Source organism: Perognathus longimembris, chromosome 6 (assembly GCF_023159225.1).
Source record: "Perognathus longimembris pacificus isolate PPM17 chromosome 6, ASM2315922v1, whole genome shotgun sequence".
In the NCBI taxonomy this organism is placed as follows: domain Eukaryota; kingdom Metazoa; phylum Chordata; class Mammalia; order Rodentia; family Heteromyidae; genus Perognathus; species Perognathus longimembris.
The window spans coordinates 40,485,598-40,509,076 of NC_063166.1; the positions used below are offsets into that span (position 1 = coordinate 40,485,598).

A 23,479-nucleotide genomic window follows, 5' to 3' on the forward strand; every position below is an offset into this window, starting at 1 on the left:
TGAAAAATATATCATTCTTGTTACTATGTTGAAGCAGTATTAGATTTTAAACAGTAACTATTGCTTTTATAGATTATAGGAAAAAATGTCTGTTTTAACTATATGTTAAGCCTAAAAACACTTTATATTTTTCTAATTTTTATTGTCAAACTGATGTACAGAGAGGTTACAGTTTCATACGTTAGGCATTGGATACATTTCTTGTACTGTTTGTTACCTCCTCCCTCATTCCCCCCTCTCCCTCCCCCCTTTCCTATCCCCCCATGAGTTGTTCAGTTGGTTTACACCAAACAGTTTTGCAATTATTGCTTTTTTAGTCATTTGTCTTTTTACCCTGTGTCTCTCGATTTTGGTATTACCTTTCAGTTTCCTAGTTCTAATACCAGTATACATGGTTTCTAATGGACTCAGATAAGATACAGAGACAGTGAAGGTACAACCACAGGAAGGGGATACAAGAGGATCATCAACAACAAAAGCTGTGGTTTTACATGGCATATTGAAAGTAATTACAACAGTGATATAACAGTCATTTCCATAACATGGAGTTCATTTCACTTAGCATCATCTTATGTGTTCATAAGGGTATAGCTATAGGGCTCTTATGATCCTTTGCTGTGACTAGCCTAAACTATTCCCTAATTATTCCCTATGCTAATTATTCCCTATGAGGGAGACCACAGAGTCCATGTTTCTTTGGGTCTGGCTCACTTCACTTAGTATAATTTTTTCCAAGTCCTTCCATTTCCTTACGAATGGGGCAATGTCATTCTTTCTCATAGAGGCATACAATTCCACTGTGTATATGCACCACAGTTTCCTGATCCATTCATCTACTGAGGGGCATCTGGGTTGGTTCCAGATTCTAGCTATGACAAATTGTGCTGCGATGAACATTGTTGTGCTGGTGGCTTTAGTGTGTTCTTGTTCGTGGTCTTTTGGGTAGATGCCCAAAAGTGGGGATGTTGGGTCATAGGGGAGTTCTATAGTCTTCTGAGGAATCTCCATACTGCTTGCCAGAGTGGCTGAACCAGTTTACATTCCCACCAACAATGAAGTAGGGTTCCCTTTTGGCCACATCCCCTTCAACATTTGTTATTGTTAGTTTTCTTGATATAGGACATTCTTACTGGGATGAGATGGAATCTCAATGTTGTTTTGATTTGCATTTCTTTTATGGCCAGTGATGTAGAACACTTTCTGATATGTCTGTTGGCCATTCTCAATTCCTCATCAGAGAAGTCTCTTTTTAAGTCTTTAGCCCACTTGTTGAGAGGGCTATTGGTTCTTTGCGGTTTTGTTTTGGAGGACTTTATTTTTTTTTTAGTTCTGCATATATTTTAGATATGAGCCCTTTTTCCGCTGAATGCCCACTAAAGATCTTTTCCCAATCTGTGGGCTTTCTGTTTATCTTGCGAGCTATGTCCTTTGCCCTGCAGAAGCTCTGCAATTTGATGCAGTCCCATTTGTCCATCCTTTCTTTGATTTGTAGCATATCTGGGTCTTTGTTAAGAAAGTTCCGTCCTGTGCCAAGGAACCAACGTGTTTCTCCTACTCCTTACTTTAGTGTTTTCAGGGGATCTGTTTTGATTTTGAGGTCTTTGATCCCTTTGGAATTGATTTTGGTGCAGGGTGATATATAAGCATCTAGTTTTAGTTTGTTTCATGTGTTGAACCAGTTTTTCCAGCACCATTTGTTAAAGAGGCAATCTTTCTTCCATCCTATTTTTTTAGCTCGTTTATCAAAGATTAAGTAGGCATAGTTCTGTGGGTTCATTTCTGGGTCTTCAATTCTGTTCCATTGGTGTTCAGGCCTTTGCCGGTGCCAATACCCAGCTGTTTTTATTACTATAGCTTTATAATACAGCTTGAAGTTTGGTGTTGTAATTCCTCCAGCACTCTTCTTTCTGCTTAGGATTGTTTTTGCTATTCTGGTTCTTTTATTGTTCCATATGAATTTCTTGATTGCTTCCTCTATTTCATTAAAAAATGGTGTTGGGATATTAATGGGTATTGCATTGAATTTGTAGATAGCTCAAGGCACAATATTATCCCTCTCTCCACCCCCACTTTTTCTCCATAAACATAACATGCAGTCTGACAACCTGTTTTTCTTGTGGGTTTTTTTCCCCATTTTTTTTTTGTTTCTGTTATCTGATACTTAATAGAAAGTAATGAAATTGTGCTGGTTGCTATCTATAACTGTAGCTATACCAGAGGCTGAGATCTGAGGATTATAAATGAACAAACAAAAGAATGAACCAATGAGAGAAAAAGAGAAAGATAGAAAGAAAGAGAAAAGGGGGGTATTGGGCATAGCATTGTGTGTATATGGAGACAGACTGTGTGACTCAGTGTGGTGGTGCCCACAGATCATCAGGGTTTTTGTTCCTATGAAATCACAGCTAGAGAAAAAGAAATTTCATATACAGATAGATTGTTCAGCCTTCAATTCTGCATCAGGAGTGATGGATAGGGAATGTGGAGGAGGACAATCCAATAGGAACATGTGTTGTAAGGTCTCTGATAAAGATTTCCAACATAATAGAAGATAAGTCAAAAAACTGAGGTGGATCAGTGGGGCTCAGTATCACTGAGACCACCTGAGAAGAGACAGAGAGCTTCCAGAACTCTTTTCCTTCAATCTAGTAAATCAGATAATTTACTTGCTCACTTCTGTTTTCATTGTGAAGTATCAGTTACACAGTGACCACGTCCATTCAGGCTTCCCTCACATAGCTGTGTGCAACCTCTGGGAGAAGGTACTGGGACAGACTGAAATCATATGTAGGATTTGAGCTGTGGTCACTATGCAACATGAATCTCTGCTCGCATGGAAAAGCTCTCTGGAGCTAAGGTGGCAGAAGGAGGTGATAGATACACGTGCTCCATGTTCCTGGGGGGTAGAACTTAAGACAGATAGGGCATATAGTCTCTATTTTAAATCATTATTTGCTTGTGCTGATACTGGGGCTCAAACTCAGGTACTGAGCATTGTCCTTTAGCTTTTCCATGGAAGTCTTGTACTCTACAATCCATGCCATACCTTTCCTTCTGGCTTTTAGTGGTTAATTTGGTGATTAAAAAAATCTCAGGAGCTTCTCTTCTCTTCTGCCAGCTATGGTATCCAGCCCCAATCCTCAAATCTCAGCCTCCTGTGTAGCTAGGAAAACAGACATGAGCACTTGGATTTAAATTCATTTGTTAAAGTACCAACTGTATTCTAGATGCTGATAAATAGATAATAATGAGGTCCTTAATATGGTTCTAGTTTGGTATGGGAGACGAATTCATTTCAGTTAAATGTGTTAGCTACTCTCATGGAGGTATGCACCAGGGCCCTAATAAAAGTTCCTAGGGGAAACTGCAATTATTCCAAGCTGAGAAAGACGTGAGTTGGATTATATGGGCAAATGCTTATCACTATACATTGTGTTGTGTGTGTGTATGTGTATGTATGTAAATGAAATGTTAGAACATTAGTCTTTATCAAAAGAACCCAGGAACTGCCTCCAGGCCCTAAGTTCAAGCTCCACCACAACTGCCACCAGTACCACCAACAGCAACAACAACAACAACAATAAAAACAAAAACAGAAAAGAAAAAAGTACATATATGCCCTTTTTGATAGTTAATATATATGATACATATACATACATATATATATATATAATTTCAGAAGACCAGTAATCACCTGATTTATGTGGATTATTTATCCATACTGTCAAAATTCAAATCTAGAATCTTTGAGATTCACACAGTGCAAATGACTACACAAGCCATATACAGTGGCTCATGCCTGTATCCTAGCTACTTATGAAGCCAAGATCTGAGATCACAGTTTGAAGCCAGCCCAGGCAGAGGCTTTTATCTCTGTGAGGCTCTTATCTCTATGTTACTACCCAAAAAGGCAGAAGTAGAGCTCTGGCTCAAATGGTAGAGTGCTAGCCTTGAATCCCAAAGCCTCAGGAACAGTGCCAGGCTCAGTTCAAGCCCTAGTACCCACAACAAAGGAAAAAAAGAAAAGCCTCCACACAGACCTGGTTTTAGTGAAAGTGTATTTTCTTCCTAATTCCTACTTTTGCTTTTGGATACGTTTATTATTTCTAGGGTTGGTAGGTTGTTTTGGGTATCTACTTACATGCATTGATGAAGAGTACCCCCAAAGCTCATTCCTAGGTTAGAATTTGTATTCATCAGAAGAAAACCTGTGCTGGGCACGGGAATGCTTAGGCCTAAAGAAGAATGAGGCAGCTGTTTCTGGCCTGCTGCTCTGCCAGGCTGCCGAGGGCTGAGAGGGACTCATCAGATGTTAGTGGATGAAACTGGTGCATAAATTTCAGGAGGACAGAATGCAATTACAGAGGCATATCCAGAGGCCCTTCCCATCTGTACCTGCTGGGAAAGGCTATGGAGGGAAGTGGTCAGTGTTGTAGCTGTGGAAGTCACTCAAACAATACTTTAAAAACTCGGGTAAAACAACTTGGTATAAAAATCATATCCCTTTCCTAGAAAATAAATAGCATGAAAGCCTTGGAGGGCTCAACAATTCCTTGCTCTAGGAGGAAGAACATATTTACAAATAGGGAGGTTAAATATTTCTTCATTAACTCCAACGGAAAATTGATTATACTGAAACTGACAAAAATGAGATTTCCCAAAACAAATACACTTATCAATGGTCACAGTGGATGGTTCATTTCAGTAAGTGCTCATGGAACAATGTTGTGCTATTTTTCTAGGGACCTGGGCACAAGTGTTGCCTGCCTGCCTGCCTGCCTCTCCTCCTTCCTTCCTTTACTTATTTTTTCTTATTTTCTTTTTGTGTGCCAGTAGTAGGAACTGTCTCACCTTTTCCACTAAAGGCTGACACTCTATCATTTGCACTACAGCTCCACTTCTGGCTTGCCTTCCTCTTCCCCCTCCCCCTCCCCCTCCCCCTCCCCTCCCCCTCCCCCTCCCCCTCCCTTCCCCCTCCCTTCCCCCTCCTCCCCCTCCTTCTTTTTTGCCAGTCCTTGAAATTAGGGCCTGAGCACTGTCCCTGGCTTCTTTTTGCTCAAGGCTCGCACTCTACCACTTAAGCCACAGTGGCATTTCTGGCTTTTTCTATATATATATGGTGCTGAAGAATTGAACCCAGGACTTCATGTATACAAGGCAAGCACTCTAGCACTAGGCCACATTCCCAGCCCTCTTTTGGCTTTCTTGTAGTTAATTGGAGATGAGTCTCAGAGGTATTCTTTCTCTAGACTAGCTTTCACCTGAACTCAGTTTCCTGAGTATCTTCTGAATATCTAGGATTATTCAAGAAGTGAGACACCAGTGCCTAGTGTACTTGTATTCAAGTACTATTTCTTTATAAAAAAAAAAAAGAGTTAATTTTGTCATTTTTTTATCAGTCCTGCGGCTTAAACTCAAAGACTTGGTGCTGTCCCTGAGTGATTTTGTTCAAGGCTAGCTCTGTACGAGCTGAGTCACAGCTCTACTCCTGGCTTTTCATTGGTTAATTGGAAGTAAGAGTCTAGTGGACTTTTCTGCCTGGACTGGCTTGAATCATGATCCTCAGATCTTAGCCTCCTGATTATCTTGGATTATAGTTGTGAAGCTCTGATGTCTCTGATGTGCAGCAATAACCTAAGTTTTGGAGTTTGTGGCAAAAATAAATAAACTGGAGTTTCACAGGCTTTTAAGAACTACTTCGTGCCAACTGAGCATCACGTGTAGTCTGAAGGCTCATGTCTGTCCCTGCTAATATGTGAATCCTGTCCTGGAAAGATAATGTTGGTGAAATAGAAAAATGTTGATCTTCACACTATTATGAACCAACCACACTCGGGAAACAAAGGATGAGTTATCTCCCATCCAAGTGTCAAATGAAGAGTCCATCAGACTCAGCATACTGTTTTCCTTTTGTTGCTCAGTAACAGATGCTTTGGAGTGGAGAACCTAAGTGTTTCCAGCTTCAGGGAAGGATAATGAGAAGCATCTCAGAGCCAGTTAGCTTCCGGGGTCTGATTTCAGATGTTCTTTGCTGAATTTTTGACCTGAGCTTTGCTACAGATTTACTGACCAGCCTGAACAGATTTCTTACCATCCTTGTTTTCATTTCTTTTATGACAGTTTATGAGTAAAGTTGAGCTGTCACTGAATAAAACAGAGAATGTTATTAGTTAATGTTAATCCTTAGTTCTACAAATGTTATATCTCAGCCTTATTAGTTAGAGGTTTAGCTAGGACTAATTACCTCCATAGTTTTACTAGCCCTGTGTAATAAATAGCCTCCTACACATTTTATGTGAACACTGGTTTTCTGAAAGAAGTAAAGTTGAAGGAGTACAAGATGAGATACATGCTAAATTTTATTTGGTCTTAAATAATTCTCCTCAAGTTAGGTAACCTTCTAGTAGTTAAATGGCTAAAAAGAAAGCTTTTGTATTAAAATAACAAATCTCCAGGTAACAATTATTTGTATGTGTTCTTAGCATTTATGAGTCCCAGTAAATAGTCAGTACATTTATATCCCCCCATTACCTTTGGTCATAAACTTCCCTAAAGAAAATGAATAATTATGTTTCCTGACTGTATAATGAGCATGAATATTCAGCATGCTGATTTTCTTGGTGGCCCACTGTATGGATGGGGCAAGAATTTGCCAGTGACAAGTGGCTTTCAAGATGCTACCTAAAGAGTTCTCCTTATTAGATAGATGTTCATGGTCCATGCTGTTCACAAAGGTGTCTTCTCTCTAGAACTCATTAACTTCTAGGGTTCCTTATGGAGTTTTATCTTCCTGGCACATAGCTGTGGGAGTGGCTAGGAGTCTTAGCAGAGCCCTTGGCTGTGTCAGCCTCATGCTACTGATGTGAGACCACCATCCCCTTGCAGTATGCTCCTGAGATTAACCAATAGAGGCTTGTCTTAGCTTAACAGGGGAAAGTACACTTCAGTGACTAAGAGGCTCCAGCTGGAGAATCTGTCTTGTCAGCTCAGCCACTCACAGCTAAAATCCCTGGCAGGTTCCAAATTTGGGACTTTTGCTCTAAAGTGTCTTCCTTGGGGATAGGAAGATACTGCATGCATCTTCTAGCATAAGGAAGATAATGCATACATCGTCTAGCATAAGGAAGATAATGCATGCATCTTCTAGCATAAGGAACATAGTGCATGCATCTTATAGCATAAGGAAGATAACGCATGCATCTTATAGTATAAGGAAGATAATGCATGCACCTTATAGCATAAGGAGTACACACCAAGGGAGCAAGTTGGGAAAGCAAGAGAAAAACTGAAATAAAGTGTTTTCCTTTGTAGAAACTACATTTTCCTTTGTAATGGATGAAGAGTCTTTGCTATTCATTTCACTGCGAGCAAAAAACAAATCACTGTGACTTTTCACTACTAAAACCATACAAATGGGAATGAAGGAGCTTCAGAAAACTGGGGACACTATCAAAATATCTGTTAATTACAAGAAGCTGGTAGATACTTGTTTCTTCTTGTGCTAACTGTCCCTGAGTCTAAGTCTGTGCCAGTCAGGACCTGTGTGTAGACCATGCTATCAAAGTGGCTTTGTCTGATCTCTCGTAAGTGAAGCTTCCTGATACCAAGGACAACCAGGACATCTATCGTTTTAGATAGCTCATTCCAGACAGCATTTATCTATGTGCACTACCAGAAAATATATTAACAGGAAACATGCAGCATAGATTAACAAAGGTGGACTCCTAAGTACTGTGGATTCCTATGAAGAACATGCTGTGGCTTAAGGCTTTCCAAGGAAAATTACCCAGTTTGAGTGTAAAGATAATTGAAAATATTAACCACTGCTAGTTGTTATTAAATTTGGAGTTTCTACCTAATCTCCCGTGTACACTGAGTGGCCTATTTCAGTGTACCAGCTAGGTCTAGGGCTGCCAGATTTAGAAAACAAACAAACAAACAAACAAAAGCAACAACAACCAAAAAGAAAACTATGAAATATCCACTTAATTGTGAGGCAAGCTCTCTAGCCACTAGGCCATATCCCCAGCCCCTCCACTTAACTTTGAATCTCACACTAACAGTGAAAATTTTTTACAAGTATAGTCCAAAGCCTAGGTCTTTTGGCTCACATTTGTCATGCTAACTACACAGAAGGCTGAAATTTAAGGATCAAGTTTCAAAGGCAGCATGAACAGTAATGTTCATGAGACGCTTATCTCTAATTAGGCACCAAAAAGTTGGAAGTAAAGCTGGAGCTCTGGCTCAAGTGTTAGAACACAAGTCCTAAATGAAAAAGGTAGATGATAGCACCCAAGCTTTGAGTTCAAGGCCTAATAGCCAAAACAACAACAACAACAACAACAACAAAAATAGGCCAGATACTTCAGAGACATGCCAGAAGTGTTATTTGGGATGCATTCATATTAGAAAGTATTTTCTAGAATTCAAACTTAAAACTTATAGTGTCATTTATCTAGTAAATCTACTCAGTACTCTCTCAGCTTAATGTCTTTCAGTCTGTTCCCTTCTATCAGGACCAGCCAGTCCAGTCAATTTACATCAAGCTATTTCCATGCTACCTGCTTGGCTATGGGCAACTGAAAGCTGAAGTTAGTTTTTTTGTTGGTTTTATGTTTGTTTGTTTTTTTTATTTCAGGAAAGTGTGTTATTGCTTATTTGGTAAAATGACTATTCAGTTTTGTCTGTTGGCATCATTGACTTGGGAGCTCTATAGTGAGACAGAGCAGCCCAGGCACTAATATTGGCACTGCCAAAGGGGAGGTGGTCCTACAGAAGGGCCACCAGACCCTGCTGGTTCCAGCAGGCAGAAATGGCTTAAGGACCTACAAGGAGGGGAATCCATTGTCTAGAAATCAATGGGGGAGTTATAGTGATCAAATAGGACAACGCCACTCCCCAAGACCATGCAAACGTGCTATCAGAAATGTATTGATATTAAAAAATAACAAACAGCAAAATATATAAGTGAAATATACCAAGATATAACTAGAAGATGTTTTAAAAAATCACAAAAATCTTGGGTATTATGCAAGTTTATTTTAGTCCTTTCAAACATAGGTCTCTTGCCATGGGTAAATGAGCATATTGTTAAATGAGTATTTGGGTTTGGGGCTTTAAGTGACAATTTTTGCCATTGTTTTGATATAAAATTAGGCTTAAAAACAGTCTTACACTTCTCTAACATCGATGATGAACTGAGAAAGGTAGAAAGTATACAGAAAATTTATACTCATGTTGTCACTTCTGGCCATTTTGTTTTCTTTTTGTGCCAGTACTAGGGCTTTAATGGAAGGCCTTAGGCTCATTCTTGCTTAGCCTTTTTGCCAAATGATGGTGCTCTACCACCTGAGCCAAATGTCTACTTTGGGCATTTTTTGTTGTTGACTGAAAATAGAAGCCTCTTAGATTTGTCTGGCCAGGCTGGCTTTGAATCTTGATCCTCAGATCTCAGCATCCTGAGTGACTAGGATGAGGCATGAGCCACTGGGGAATCTAGCCACTGCTAGCCTTTTAAATGTATCTTCTTGCTTAAAAACAAAAAATTAGGGCTGGCAATGTGGCTTAGCAGTAGAATGCTTGCCTAGCATGCACAGAGCCCTGGGTTCGATTCCTCAGCACTGCATAAACAGAAAATGCTGGAAGTGGTGCTGTGGCTCAAGAGGTAGAGTGCTAGCCTTGAGCAAAAAGAAGCCAGAAGACAGTGCTCAGGCTCTGATTGAAAGCCTCAGGACTAGCAAAAATATTCAAAAAATTATATTTTGGCATATACTTACCAAGAATTCTCTTTTACATGGTGTATTTTATTTTAGGTAATGGAATACATTTTTATTTTAAGACAAGTGTGAACATGCCAAAACATAAAAACGAAAAGTAAAACCATCCATTGCTCAATCAGAGAGAAAATTCACTGCTGCTATTTTGGCACAGACCTAATCTTTTTTCTGTTTGCTTGTATTTTATCATTTGAATCCCACAACATACATAACGTATTTTTTTTTATTATTTGTCATTCAAACTGAACATTGCTGAATTGTTTTCTAAATATCGTTTTAATGATTCAGTCATAATCTACATTGTGATTTATGTTATCAATGTCCTAGGGTCGGACATTCAGATTCTTGCATTTATTTCCTTTTAAAATGTTAACCTGATGAGCTGTTGAGATCTCTAGAACTGAAATTACTGGGTGAAAAGAACTAGGTTACTTAAGGATATATATAGATAGATAGATAGATAGATAGGTAATCAAACTGTAAAATTTAGACATCTTTTAAGGATATATGAACACTTATCTCATTAACTTTCTTAGTTGCCAAATTTCTTTCCAATCCATTGACCTGTTGAATTAGGATTCTTGATGTGTGTGTGTGTGTGTGTGTGTGTGTGTGTGTGTGTGTGTGTGCGTGTGTGATGTAGAAGGGGAAGGGGAGGTGGGATTGCTGCAGGGATGAGTTGGAAAGCACAGCAGGAGACCCTGGGAAGGGAACTGATACTAAATCTTGCCTGGAAAGGGAATTGGGCAGCAGAAATCATTCCTTCTTCGGCTTTATTTTTGAGGCTCTCAGCTGATTGCAGGAGGCCCACTTTTGAAGGGCAATCTGCTTTACTCAGTCTATAAATATACCTCCTTGCAATGTCTATACTGCTGTGTGTGTGACTAAACAATTGAGCACCACAGCGTAACCAGAGAGTGGCAAGCCATTCATCTGCACGCAGGATAGAATGGCTGCTGCATGGTGGAAGCCGTGCTCTTGCTTTCCAGTTTCCTCCATGAAAGCACAGCTGAGTTATTTAGAACTTTTACATAAGCTGTGAGTTACCCTTTAAATATAAAGATTATCTTATTCAATTTTGGAATAAAATTTATCCATCAAATGATGCCAAGGAAGCAACATGGGTTTGGGTCCAATATTCTCCTACCATTTAAATGAGAGAACATGGTTAGATAAGTTAAATTCTTTCCCTTTCAGTTTCCTCAACTGTAAAGTATGAATAGTCATACCCACTTCTGGGGTGATTTGACATTTTAACATGGAAACAAACATAGGTTTCTAGTACACTACCTAGTATGTGGTAGATCCTCTGTACTATAGTTCATTTCTTCCTTATATTAATGTGTTTGAGCTGTTAAAAACAAATAGCCATAGACTAAGTGACAAACAACCCAAACAACCCATAACTATTCCTCCTACATACAGAGGGTGAGAAGTCCAGGGCTGGGTGGTAGCAATCTCAGGAAATGTGAAAGGCCAGTTTTAAGTTAACAGAGAGCAGTCTTCTCTGCAGATAGTGAGAGGAGAGAATGTAACCTTGGCTGTCTTATATCAGCTCTTATCTACCCAAGATCTCACTTCCTAACACTATCACATTGGGTTTAAGAATTTAACACATGAGAAGAGATACAAACATTCAGTCTACACCAGGCACTGGTACCTCACATCTGTAATCCAAGCTACTCAGGAAACTGAAACACAAAGATCTCCATTTGAAGTTAGCCCAAGCAAGAACATCTTAATTGTTGCCAACCAATCACCAAAAAAGCTGGAAAGGAATGTACAGCTCAAGTGGTAGAACACTAGCCTTGAGCAAAAGAGATAAGGACACACCTGAGCACTGAGTTCAATCCCCAGCACAAGAAAACAAAACATACAGCCCAGTATGTTCCTTCACATTCTTTCTGAGTTTGTCAACCCAAGTATGCAGTTAATAGTATAGAAGAAAAAAAGTATTTCCTCCTCTGAAGGTCAGCATTGGAGCAATTCTTCATAAAAAAAACCTCTATGTGTGTGAGTGTGTGATTGTGTGTGTGTTTGTGTGTACTGGTATTAGCCCTTGAACTCAAGGCCTGTGCTCTCACTTGGCTTTTTTTGTTCAAGGCTTGAACTCACCTACTTGAATCACTGCTTTACTTCCTTCCAGCTTTTTGCTGGTTAATTGGAGATGAGTTTCTCAGACTTTTTTTTTTTTTTTTTTTTTTTTTTTTTGCCTAGGCTGGCTTCCTCAAATCTCAGCCTCCTGTGTAGCTAATATTGCAGACATCAACACCTGAGTGGAAAACATCTTTTGTAATTCCCGGTTCCCTTTGACAAGTTTTCCAAGAGCAACATGGATCACCAGTGAGGTGATTTTGTGTTTAAGCTCTGCCTGCATTTAGCTCTCACTATTTAATGCATATTAAATTGCAAGATTGTTTTATGTGATGGTTACAAAGTGAGTAGGATAGATACTCACCCTGTGGAGTTGAGATACTTATGAGAGAGATACTCAAGCAAGCAAACGACAAAGTATCAATCTATCTGTTGAGGGCTGCTGTGCTAGCTGTGGGAGGATGGGCTATTCTGTGGTAATAATCTTCAGATATCACTAATATAAAAAAATTTTCTGACAAGGTAATGGCCGGTTCAGCAGCTTATCCATCTCAGGTGTCCTCAGCATTCCATGTTGCTCCTTAGCACATCAACACAGCCTCCAGCAGGGTAGAACACACCAGCATCTGAATGCCTGCCTCTCTGTCCCAGCTGCTTTGTATGTTACAAGCTGTAGCAAATTCCAAGCACTACCTCACTTTCCATGGAGTGGGGAGGGTGAAGCCTTGGTACTCCACAGTAAGTGCTATAAAAAATAGAGAGAATAATAGGGTAGAAGATGCAACATTTTTACAAGGTAACAGAAACAAATATAAACAAAACTTTCACATATATTTTTATGTAAATCTATAATAGACTATATATGTAAATAGTGACTCTGAAAAAGAAATTGTTAGTACAATAGCTGCAAATCAGGTATTAAAAATGAAGGTAAGTGAGGAATGTATGAAGTTGGGGAAATACAGAGGCAAGTGTAGCTGAGGACAAGGCAGGTGTCCTCAATTATTCAGGCATACAGATGGTATTCAATAAAACTTCCCTGGCTGTGATAATGTTGATGGATGTTAAAGTCTTCTTGCTTCTCTATCTTCTTAACTTTCTCAAAATTATAATTGTACTATATGTTTGTCCTGAGACTTGAAATTGTCATCTAAAGCTAATTATATAAATTCTACTAATTCTTTTGAGCAACGTCTGGGATTTGATCTCAGAGCTTCATGCTTGATATGTGGGCACTCTACCATTTGATTCACACCTCCAAAACCTTTTGCTTTAGTTGGTTTTTACATAGCATCCCTCATTTTTGCCCAAGCCTGGCCTGCAGAGTGAATTCCCAAGTAACTGAGGGACCACAAGTACACACCACCATGCCTGCTTTATTTATTGAGATGAATTATCTCATGCTTTTTGCTCTGGTGGACTTGAACTGATCTCCTCCCTCCAGATAGCTAGGATTATAGGTGTGAGCCACTATGTTCAGATTGGTATTAATACATTTTGCTCAATTAGTTTAAATTTAGACAGATATGCTTGTATCTGTCGAGTCTCTCCTCATTTGTCTAGAATGTTTTCCTACACTGTCAATCAGTATTCAGGAGAAAAATGTTCATGAAACAAAGTGTCCTTTGTCAGATTTTTTTTAAAGTAGCTTTACATGTACTATCCATCCCTTTGACAAGTGCTGTATAAAAAGAAATTTCATCAATTTGAATAAAAAGAGTAAGAAAATGTCCAGATTATTTTTTTTAATATTCAGTGTCATGAATGTCCTTACTGATGGTCAAATAATGCACTTACTTTCCAAAATACAGTCCTAGAGCTCCAGCTTTCCCTTGTGTGTTTGTTGCTCATGTCTGTTACTTATCACTAAGTCTGCAGAATTTTTTTAAAAAAGATCATTCACAGAATCCACCTTTGCTTTGTGTGGAACGGGCAAGGGCAAACAAGAACAAGGTTTCCGTGTGCCCCTGCCGACTCCATCTCAATGTCTCATGCCCCTCGGGGTTTGGGGAAGCTCAGTGCTCCTCATCCCCAGCCCTTCTTCAGTGAGCACTTCTTTGACCAGACCTCAAGTAACCTGAGGGCACCTGGGCCTGGGATGCCATTTGCTGTTCCAGGGTCTGTAGGAAATTTGTTCCTTAGTTGGCAAATGGGGCGCCGCTGCCTTCTGATTTGGTGAGTGCCTTAAACCAGTCACCTCCTATCTTAGCATGATCATTTAAATGGAAAATACTACTGCTCCAACAGAGCAGAAATGATAGAGAAACGATTTCTGACATGAGTATCTTGCCTTCTGAATTGCCACGGCTACTAGTGCTGCTGAAAAGAATAAAATGAAATAAGTAAGAACACAGGTTTTTCAATTCTTAAAAGTGGTAAATGCACGTTGTTACTTAAGAAAAGCTTTAAATGGGCAATGAGTATTCTTAGGCTAATGACAATTGATGCCCAGAACATTACAATAATCCAATGGAACAGAATAGCATCTTGGAAAGTAGCAATTTGTGTAGAAATTGCTGATAGCTTCAACACATGCTGAGAACTTTACATATAAGTGGGCTAGAGCTTTGGCTGCAGAGTTATTTATTTGGCCTTTCATTTGTAAATAAGCAAGTATTTTTTTTTCCTCTTCAGGGAGATTCAGGACAGTTATTCCTATAAAAATACTGATGTCCATAGTGGCAGAATTGACTAAACAATATGTGATGTTTATCTGACAGCTCTTAGCCTTTGGAGGAGCTCAACAATTCATTTAAGATGCCAGCCTTCTATGGGATGTCTGGATCTCAGGTCAGAGAACTTAGATGGAGACCTTGTTTATCTTTCCACATCAAATTGTTACCCAGCCTGTATAATCTATCCCCCATCCCAGCTCCTCCCCAACCCCTCCTCAGCATCAGGTTATGGACTTAACCCTTCATTGTCTTTGTTTTAGTTTATGAGCCCAAACTAGCACATGTTTTCAGAGAAGGCTTTCTCTATTGGTGTTCCCTATGACCACAGGCTGGCAGTTATTGAGCAGATGGGACATTATAAACTGTTCTGAATGTCTAACAGTTATCTCTGCAGACCCTCATGAGAACTTTGTGTATTGGACACTGGCATTGGAGGGATGAAGAGATAGAGACAGATGAATACAGCAGAGGCTGAACTGAAGCTCACATGGGCTACTTGGACACCAAGGATCTACTTACAAGTACTCCAATATTTCAACACTACTCCCTCCCTAATCCTAGGCTCAGCTCTCTCTCTCTCTCTCTCTCTCTCTCTCTCTCTCTCTCTCTCTCTCTCTCACCTCAATCTCACCTCAAGGCAATTTTTGGATAACATCTATCTGCCTGGCCATGTGTGTGTGCATGCGCGCGCACGTGTGTGCACACGCACACTAGTACTTGGGCTTGAATTCAGGGCCTTCAGCTCTCACTAGGCTTTTACATTTAAGAGTTTCATAGAGTTTTCTGCCCAGCGCTGGCTTCAAACCAGGATCCTCAATCTCATCTTCATAAGTAAATAAGATTTACAGGGGTAAGCCGGCTGTGCCTCATTTGGCCACCTTTTAAAAAGTAGAATGTCTATGACTCTGTTTTTCCTTACTGTGCCTATATTTGCTTACAGAACCAAACATATGATGTTATTGTGTGTGTCTACTTATTCCTTTGCTGATTCCTCTCCCTCCACTAAAAAGAAGGAAGAGCCTGTGATTCTTGTGTAGCTTGGTGCCTGCTACTCAGCTTACCTCTTGACCCCTGGCAAAGACTAAAGCAAAGATTTGAGTTGAGTTACGATTACTGATCAGGCTTCATGTATTTTGTTCTTCAAGTATTTGTGGAATATTCATTTTGTTTCTGACTTTGCACTAGTTTTCTGGAGATAGGAAGGTGATCAAAAATGATGTAGTCTGCTCTCTTAGAGTTTAAAATATCAGGGACAAAAGAAGCAACCAATGGGGCAGATACAGTAAGGTAAACAATCTATTAACTATCACAGCTCACATGCTTAAGAAAAGCTACTCCAAAAGAGTGCCTAAGCTGGGGCTGGGGCTGGGGATATAGCCTAGTGGCAAGAGTGCCTGCCTCGGATACACGAGGCCCTAGGTTCGATTCCCCAGCACCACATATAAAGAAAACGGCCAGAAGTGGCGCTGTGGCTCAAGTGGCAGAGTGCTAGCCTTGAGCGGGAAGAAGCCAGGGACAGTGCTCAGGCCCTGAGTCCAAGGCCCAGGACTGGCCAAAAACAAAAAAAAAAAAAACCAAAAAAAAAAAAAAAGAGTGCCTAAGCTGAGCCTGGAAGGATGGGTGCCCCAGAGTGAAGCAAAAGTGGATCTGGAACTGGAGAGCACTGAGTCAAAGAAAAGCTCATTCAGATCTTGTGGTTGCTCACTAGGATTCAGGACAGAAGGAAAGGGGCAAACTTTCCATCTGACACTGAAGCCGAAAGCTGGGAGCAGTCAGATTATACTTGCGGGCCTCTGGAGGATTTTTAAATGGATGCAGTTTCTCATGTCTGATTCAGTTTTATGGCTTTAGCCAAGCAAGCTGAGTAAGTTGGAGGTTTGAGGGGTTTTTGGTGCCAGTCCTGGGGCTTGAACTCTAGCCACGGTTGAACTCTGGGCCTGGGTGCTGCCCCTCAACCTATTTTGCTCAAGACTAGCATTCCACCCCTTGACCCACAGTGACAGTTCCTGCTTTTTTGTTGATTAATTGGAGGTAAGAGTCTCACAGACTTTGTGCCTGGGCTGACTTTGAACCTCAATCTTCAGGTCTCAACCTGCTAAGTAGCTAGGAATACAGGTTTGAGCCAGTTCCCATCCAAGCATTTCCATTGTGTAGATGGGGCAAGTAAGGCCCAGAAGAGCACATATACAACTTTGGTGGAGTGAATTTCCTCCTTCGAAATGCTGTAAGGGTTCCTAACACTAGCTTTCCCACTCTCCTCTCTCTTCCTCCCTTTTTTTCTTTCCCTCTCTTCTTTCTTTGTTCCCTTCCTCATGATTGTTATTCTTGTCAAAATTAAAACATGAAACTTATTTATGCACTATCCTTATCTTTCTCCAAGGAACACTCAGGCTCACACACAGGCTCCAAAAAAAACAGTTTGTCTGAGCCCAAGCCAGCTGCCTCTGGGTGGTGATGGGGTTTGTACGTGGGTGAATACCATGTGTGCGCTGAGCCCCAATTTTCCATCCTTCCTGGCTGAGAAGCTGGATCTCTCCCAGGAGCCTTTTATCTGAGACGTGACTCTAGACAACAGAGCCGCCTTGACAAAGTAAAGGGGTGCTCACTGGCTGGCTGGGCCGGGCTGGGCTGTGGAGCGCCTGCCCACGCTCCGGGCATGCGTGAGCACTGGCTGCAAAACACAGCTGGCACGGCTAATTTTAGCCTCACTGCTGCCGCCGCCTTGAAACAGGGGGCCTTTAGGGAAATAGATTTTCTCTGAAAGAATTTGTATTAGAATGTACCACCTGATTGACATGTCCGAATATTATTGTTATTGTTATTACTATTATTGGCAGAGGAAAAACTCTGCCAAGTAATTATGACTTTTTTGTTCCTTTTTTGGGAGATGTTATCAGTACAGCAATTAAAGCATCATGAATCTAAGTAATCATAAAGCATGACAATGGGCAACGCAATGATTTTATTCATAAAGAAGCTCATAAACCTAAGAGGTCACATCATTTATTTTGTTTTATTTATCAAATAGATGTCTGCAGGAGGGTTCTTTCTACTCTATACTAAGTTGATCAGTGCAATCCATGGTGCTTAGCTCGGTAGTAGCATTCCCGGAATAAGATCTTAACAAAAATAAAATAAAATACTTCGCAGCCTCCGGGAAGCAAAGGTTCATGTCTCCACGGGGTCGGGAATGCATCTGGCTATCACCTCGTCCCGCAGCTTTTACCAGCACCAGGGACACTTTTTTCCATTCAACTAGAAAGGTTAGTTCCTGTCTTTGTTATTTTTTTAATTGTTCTTACCCTCCCCGCCCGAGCCCCCACCCCGTGCCCTTTTCTCTTTCTTTCCCCTCTTTTCTGTTTGGTTGTTTAGAATGTGTCTTACCTGGGAACTTGGCAAGACAAGGCAGGGAAAGGCAGGCGGGGTGCTGGGGGGATGGAGGAGGCCAGGCGAGCTTGGGGCTCCCAGGGCTCGCGGGGAGCTGCGGCACAGCCGCTCTGCTGCGCCAGGCAGCCAGCAGAGGGATCGCAAGTTTGCGTGCAGCGGGTGGAGGCAGCCTTTGCTTTCTTTCTTTCTGTCTGTCTTTTTTTTTTTTTTTTCTTGGAGGAAATACTGCAGCCTCTGGCCTGCTTCTCGCTCCCTGGAGAGGCTCTGGGTTCCACCCACTGCTGGAAGGAGGGGAGTGAATGGAAGGACAGGACAAGCCCCGAACACCATGTCACTCTGGGAGGGAGACAGCAGCAACTAAGCTGTGCGAGGTTTGCTTTCTTTTCTTTTCTTTTTTTTTCTCTTTTATTTTTCGTTTATGTTTTTCCTTTTTCCTTTATTTTCCTTTGCCTTCTTTCTTTTGGTTTCCCTTCCTTTCTTTTCATTCCCTCCTTTTTCTTTAAGGTGGGAAGGAGACACAACACAAGACAGGAAGCTGATTTGCAAAGAATCCCAGTTGTGTTAAAAGGGACTTGGGCTTTTTTTTCCCTCTCCCCCTTTTTCAAACGCTGGCAAACTGACATCTCTACAAACGTCTGTCTAGAAGGAAACTGCTTCACCCCAGTGGACCGGGCAGCAGCCGGAGAAAGCTGGTGACCCGGTGTTTCCTACGGAGCTCACCGCGCGTCCTTTCTCTCCGTTTTCTTTTGCGGTGCGTTTTTGTTTGGTTTGTTTCTTCACATTTTTCTGTGTTGGAAGTAGACTCATCAGTCACTCGGACTGGGACTGTCAGGAGTAGTGGATTAAGAGGAAGCTCGGCCTGGGGCGCTCGACCCCCTCCAGTTCCCTGCCTCGGAGATCAGAGATTCCAGCTTCATGGGCAAACGCCTGGACCAGCCACAAATGTACCCCCAGTGCACCTACTACTACCCTCATTATCTCCAAACCAAGGTATGCTTGACCAACCAACCGGCGTCTCTGGCAGTGAGTGTGCTGTCTGTCTACATTGGGAAGGGAAGCAGACAGGCGTGAGAACGATTATCTCACCCTCACCCCCAGCAACCTCTTCCTGCTCCTTCAAAATTAGTAACATACCATTGGAGTTAATGAGGCAGAGGAAGATGTAAGAAGAAAGCAGCCAGCCCCCTAATTGAAGCTTTCTCTTTGAGGAGGGATAATAGTTTCACTCTAGTTCTTTTGTTGTTATTTGGCAGGATCAATGGCCCCGAGAGCCCTCCAATCCTTTGCAGAGGAGCAGGGATTTATTTATTTATTTATTAAGGTGGGGGGGGGGGGTCCTAGCAGTGATTAAAAGGAGCAAAATATCATTTGAGTGTCTTTTCTGGTGAGCTGTTCTTTGTCTGTGGGTCTTAGGTTTTTTTCCCACCAGAGGACATGCCAGCCAGGGTGGGGCCACACAAACTTTTCCTTGCTATAAATCCAGTGAAAGAAGGTGTAGGGACATCTGGGAGCACTTATCTAAAAGTCTTTCAGAGTTTGTTGGGGTGTGTTTTTATTTATTTATTTATGTTTCGCATGACTTTGGGTTGACTACAACACTAGAAATCATCAGGCAGCTTTAGAACCGTTGTTTTCTTTTAGTCTGTTTGTCTGGGGTAGCTAGCATCAGGAGGCGTTATGTCTTGAAAAGGCAGGGGATGTAATTGATAATAATTGGAGTTGAATTGATTAAATACTTTGGGCTTCCTATGAGTGTGCTTAAATGATCATTGGGAACTGAGGCAAGCCCTCTTCAGTAAGCAATGAGCAGTGACAATCCTGAACTCTCTCTTGCAGTTGAGACAGGATTCAAGTGTGAAATCTCTGCCTGGATTTGTCTATTAAGTCAGATTTGATTTAATAGAAAATGTTGGGAGTAACTACTTGAGTGCATGGGTGTTACTATTTTGTATTAAATTACCCAGTTACCCCCATCTTCTTAAATAAATATGTAAGAGTGAACAAGACATGATAAGGGTCTGTCACCAGGATTCCTGGTGTGTTGGGCTTGGTAATGCATGCTGTAGTTATCTCTCATTTATACTTTTTCATCAAACAATGCCTAGTTCTGACCCAGACTGGGCAGCCAACTTTAAATATTGCATTGTAGATTGTTGTTGTTTTGTTTTGTTGTTTTTTTTCTTTTTCTTTGATTGGTCTTATGATGTACCCTGCCCCTCCAAGGTCGACTTGCAGGCTTTTTGCCTTTGTGAGCATTTAGTTTGTGTGGCTGCTGCTACTTAAACAGACCAGTACTTCTGCTTGGTTGGTGCCTTGAGTTTTAACTCTTTGGGGAATTGCCCTTCCTGAAGGCAATGGCCAAAGGAACTCAGGTTTCCAAAGGGGAAGTCACAGTCATTTCTCACCCTCTAAGTCACAAAAACAATAAGCTCAAGGGTGGCCTGAAAACACCCTGCATTCCATCCCTTTCACTCACTTGGCTACATGTTTCCAATTTTTTAAATTGAGTTTTGTTTTAGTCCTTGGTATTGTATATAGTCAGAAAAGAAACTTTAGATTGAAATGAGTCTATTACTCTTTTTTTCCCCTCTCTCTGCTAGAGATTTCTCTTAACCACAAGTGGCAGGAAGTAATGGATGCTGTGTGTATTGTACCAAAGAACCCGAGGGCCAGATGAGTTTATATTGGTAGAGATGTGTATGCATATGTATTTGGGGGGGGGGTGTGAGAGAGAGAGAACGGCAGAGACAGAGAGACACAGAGAGAGAGGGAGAAAGAGGAAGAAGACAGAGACAGAGATACAGAGATTGGGAAAGCAAACCGATGAAAAAAAGTGTCTGAAAAATATAGAGAAATTTTTCCAAAAATCTCTTTTGGGGTCCCATATAGTTTAATTCTTTGTGTACCAGAGGCATCTGGATCTGGTTACATTGAAGCTAGCCAAAGCCATCAACTTCTGGAACATTTTTAAGAAGCTCGACCCATTAAGGATTCTAAACTGATATTCCAGTAATCAGATCAGGGTGTAGGGAAGGTAAAGATCAGCTCCTTTGGCTATCACAGCAGTTCATATCGACTATTGTGTTGTAAACTTTCGACAGTGCTGTGCAGTTGTCGAAACGCTTACAGAGCCTCTGAAATGGCAGGCATTTGTGACACTCTGGAAGTTAGAGAGAGAAATAGATGCTGTGTGGAAACAGATTCAGAACTGGTAGGAGTAATAGTCAATTGTGTTTTAACACATGGGGACTTTCTGACAAGGTTAATCCAGTTCAGAGAAACACTAGTATGCCCCACTATGCGGAGAAAACAGTGGGATTATTTCCATATTACTTCTTGCCTCTTCTGTACTTAGCTTTCAAACTATACTTCCCAAGCATTTTAGCAAAAGTGCTTGCTGCTTCTATTCATATGGTAAGTCTAGATGGAATTAATAAAATTTTCTGTTCTATCCTTTGGTTTGTGTTATAATTTAAAGTCTTAACTATTAAAGATAATGCTAATAGAGAAGCAATACATGTAGTTGAAATAAGTGGAATTCTATGGGTAATAAAAATTGTCGTATTACTTTACCTTAAGAGGTATTTGCTAACATTCGTGTTTGTTTTTGTTGTTGTTTTCCTGTGGGGAATCATGGGATTTAAAAGAGTTAAAGTATATATTAGGATATTAAAATTATTCAGAAATGCAAAAAGGCTGTACCATTTATTCAAATAGTATAATGTTAAATACAGCTTCCATTTTCTTATGATAAGTCAATATGAATCTGGCGTGTGTGTGTGCGCATGTGCGCCTGTGCGCTTGTACACCAGTACTGGGGTTTGCAGTACCTAGGTACTATCCCTTAGCCTTCTGGATCAAGGCTGTCATTCTAACCACTTGAGTCACAGATTCATTTCTCACTGTTTTGTGGTTAGTTGGAAATAGAGTCTGATGGACTTTTTTGCTTGTGCTGGCTTTGAATTGTGCTCCTCACATCTTAACCTTTGTAGTAGCTAAGCTGTGAGCCACTGGCACCTGGCATGAAGTTGGAATTTTAAAAGTAAAGGCAAATATTTTTCATTTCTTCAACTATATATTAAAGTTGTAGAGAAACTTGTGACCTTTCCCTATTTTCTCATCTTCCAGTTCCCTGTACATTTCTCCACTTTGTCTAACAAAAGAAATTCAATGTTTATTTTCATCCCTTTGAGTAATTTTCCAAATGTCCTAAATGTTTTGTATTAGAAAGATCCATTAAGTTCAGTATCATGGAACTCTAGCAGTTGACCTGTAGCTGTAAATTGTAGCAACTTGTGATAGATTGTCACATTTTCTTGATTTTTGTTTTGATTAATATTTTTCCTGGACGAAAAAAAAAAAGGAAAAAGAAATAGCAGTTTCAATAGGGAACATTGCTTTTGGTTTAGAAAAAATTAGAAATCTTATTGACATGTTAACAATGTTTAAATTAGAGACACAATTGACTAAAAGTAAAAAATAATTTATTCAAGCAAATTTGTTGTTTGAAAAGCTGTGTAGAATAATCAGCAAATTTGAGGGTAAAAAGGTCCAAATGTGTTTAATTAGTTTAATGACAAATTGATGCTTGTTTAGTTGTAAGCAAAGTTTTTCAAGTATTCAGAAAACCTGCTGCTGTTGAGTTTTGAGATTGCAAGTAAGTTTCAATGTAAGTCTTCATATATTTTTGGGCATTGAGGAGTTTCTTGGAAAATAAACTATTTGAAAGAATAAAGTGATAAAAAAGCAAACAAAGAAAAAAACCTTGTCATTTATTGGTGAATTGATAGCTTGCATGTGGAAGGCACATACTAGGTGCCTAGGGCTCATGCCATACTAGTTCTTCAGGAGGCTGAGATTGGAGGATTGCATTTGGAACTCTGCCAGGGTAGGAAAGTCTGTTAGACTTTTATCTCTCATTAACCCAGGCACACCCTTCTCAGCTCCCTAGGCTTCTGCAACACACATACAGTTTCTAACTCGCTGCTCTCATATCACTGTTGCATTTCCTTCTTTGGCCATGTGGAACAAAGGCAGTCTTAAAGAAAGTGGCTCAGAGTAGCGGACCCTCACAGGGTCTCCCTGCTAGTAGCACTCAGATTATGTTCAGAGCTTTGTGTGGGGAATGGGTCAACTGTATGGAATAATTCACCAAGTGCCACTCTTCTCAGGCAGAAGTTTCAGCCTCTGCAACCTAAACTGCCACCTTGGCTGAATCTAACTGGAGTCCAGTTGACTGTCTCGCCAGCAGAATAATCACTGAACACAAGGAGTAAGGAGTAGGCAAAGAAAGATAGCAATGTGCAGGGCCATCAAAGGCAAAATAAAACAAATCTTACACATACTCCTTACGCATGCAATGCAGAATGAGTTTAGGATTTCTTGAGTACTTCCTGCCTCAGATGTGCATTGATAGCCAGAGTTGGTAACTTTCCAATAGTATTGAAACAGCCATGAAAAACGCCCAAGTTCAGTTTTTCTTTGAAATCTCAAAACACACAAAACTGGTTTTCCAAAATTTTTCCATGATCAGATTTGTAGGTACAA

General features: G+C 40.6%; 1 protein-coding gene across 6 annotated transcripts in view; it reads left to right on the forward strand.

The window, feature by feature from the left end:
• Nucleotides 1–17,939: 17,939 nt before the first annotated feature.
• Nucleotides 17,940–23,479, forward strand: part of Rbms3 (RNA binding motif single stranded interacting protein 3) — a 760,386-nt gene continuing 754,846 nt past the window's right edge. For 4 of the 6 annotated variants that reach the window (XM_048348593.1, XM_048348596.1, XM_048348594.1 and 1 more), the window contains exon 1: nt 17,940–18,922. In XM_048348593.1, coding sequence (XP_048204550.1) covers nt 18,848–18,922 — 75 coding nt within the window. In that variant the 5' untranslated portion in view covers nt 17,940–18,847. The remainder of the gene's footprint in view (nt 18,923–23,479) is intronic. The other 2 variants (XM_048348597.1, XM_048348599.1) reach the window with 1 other exon arrangement.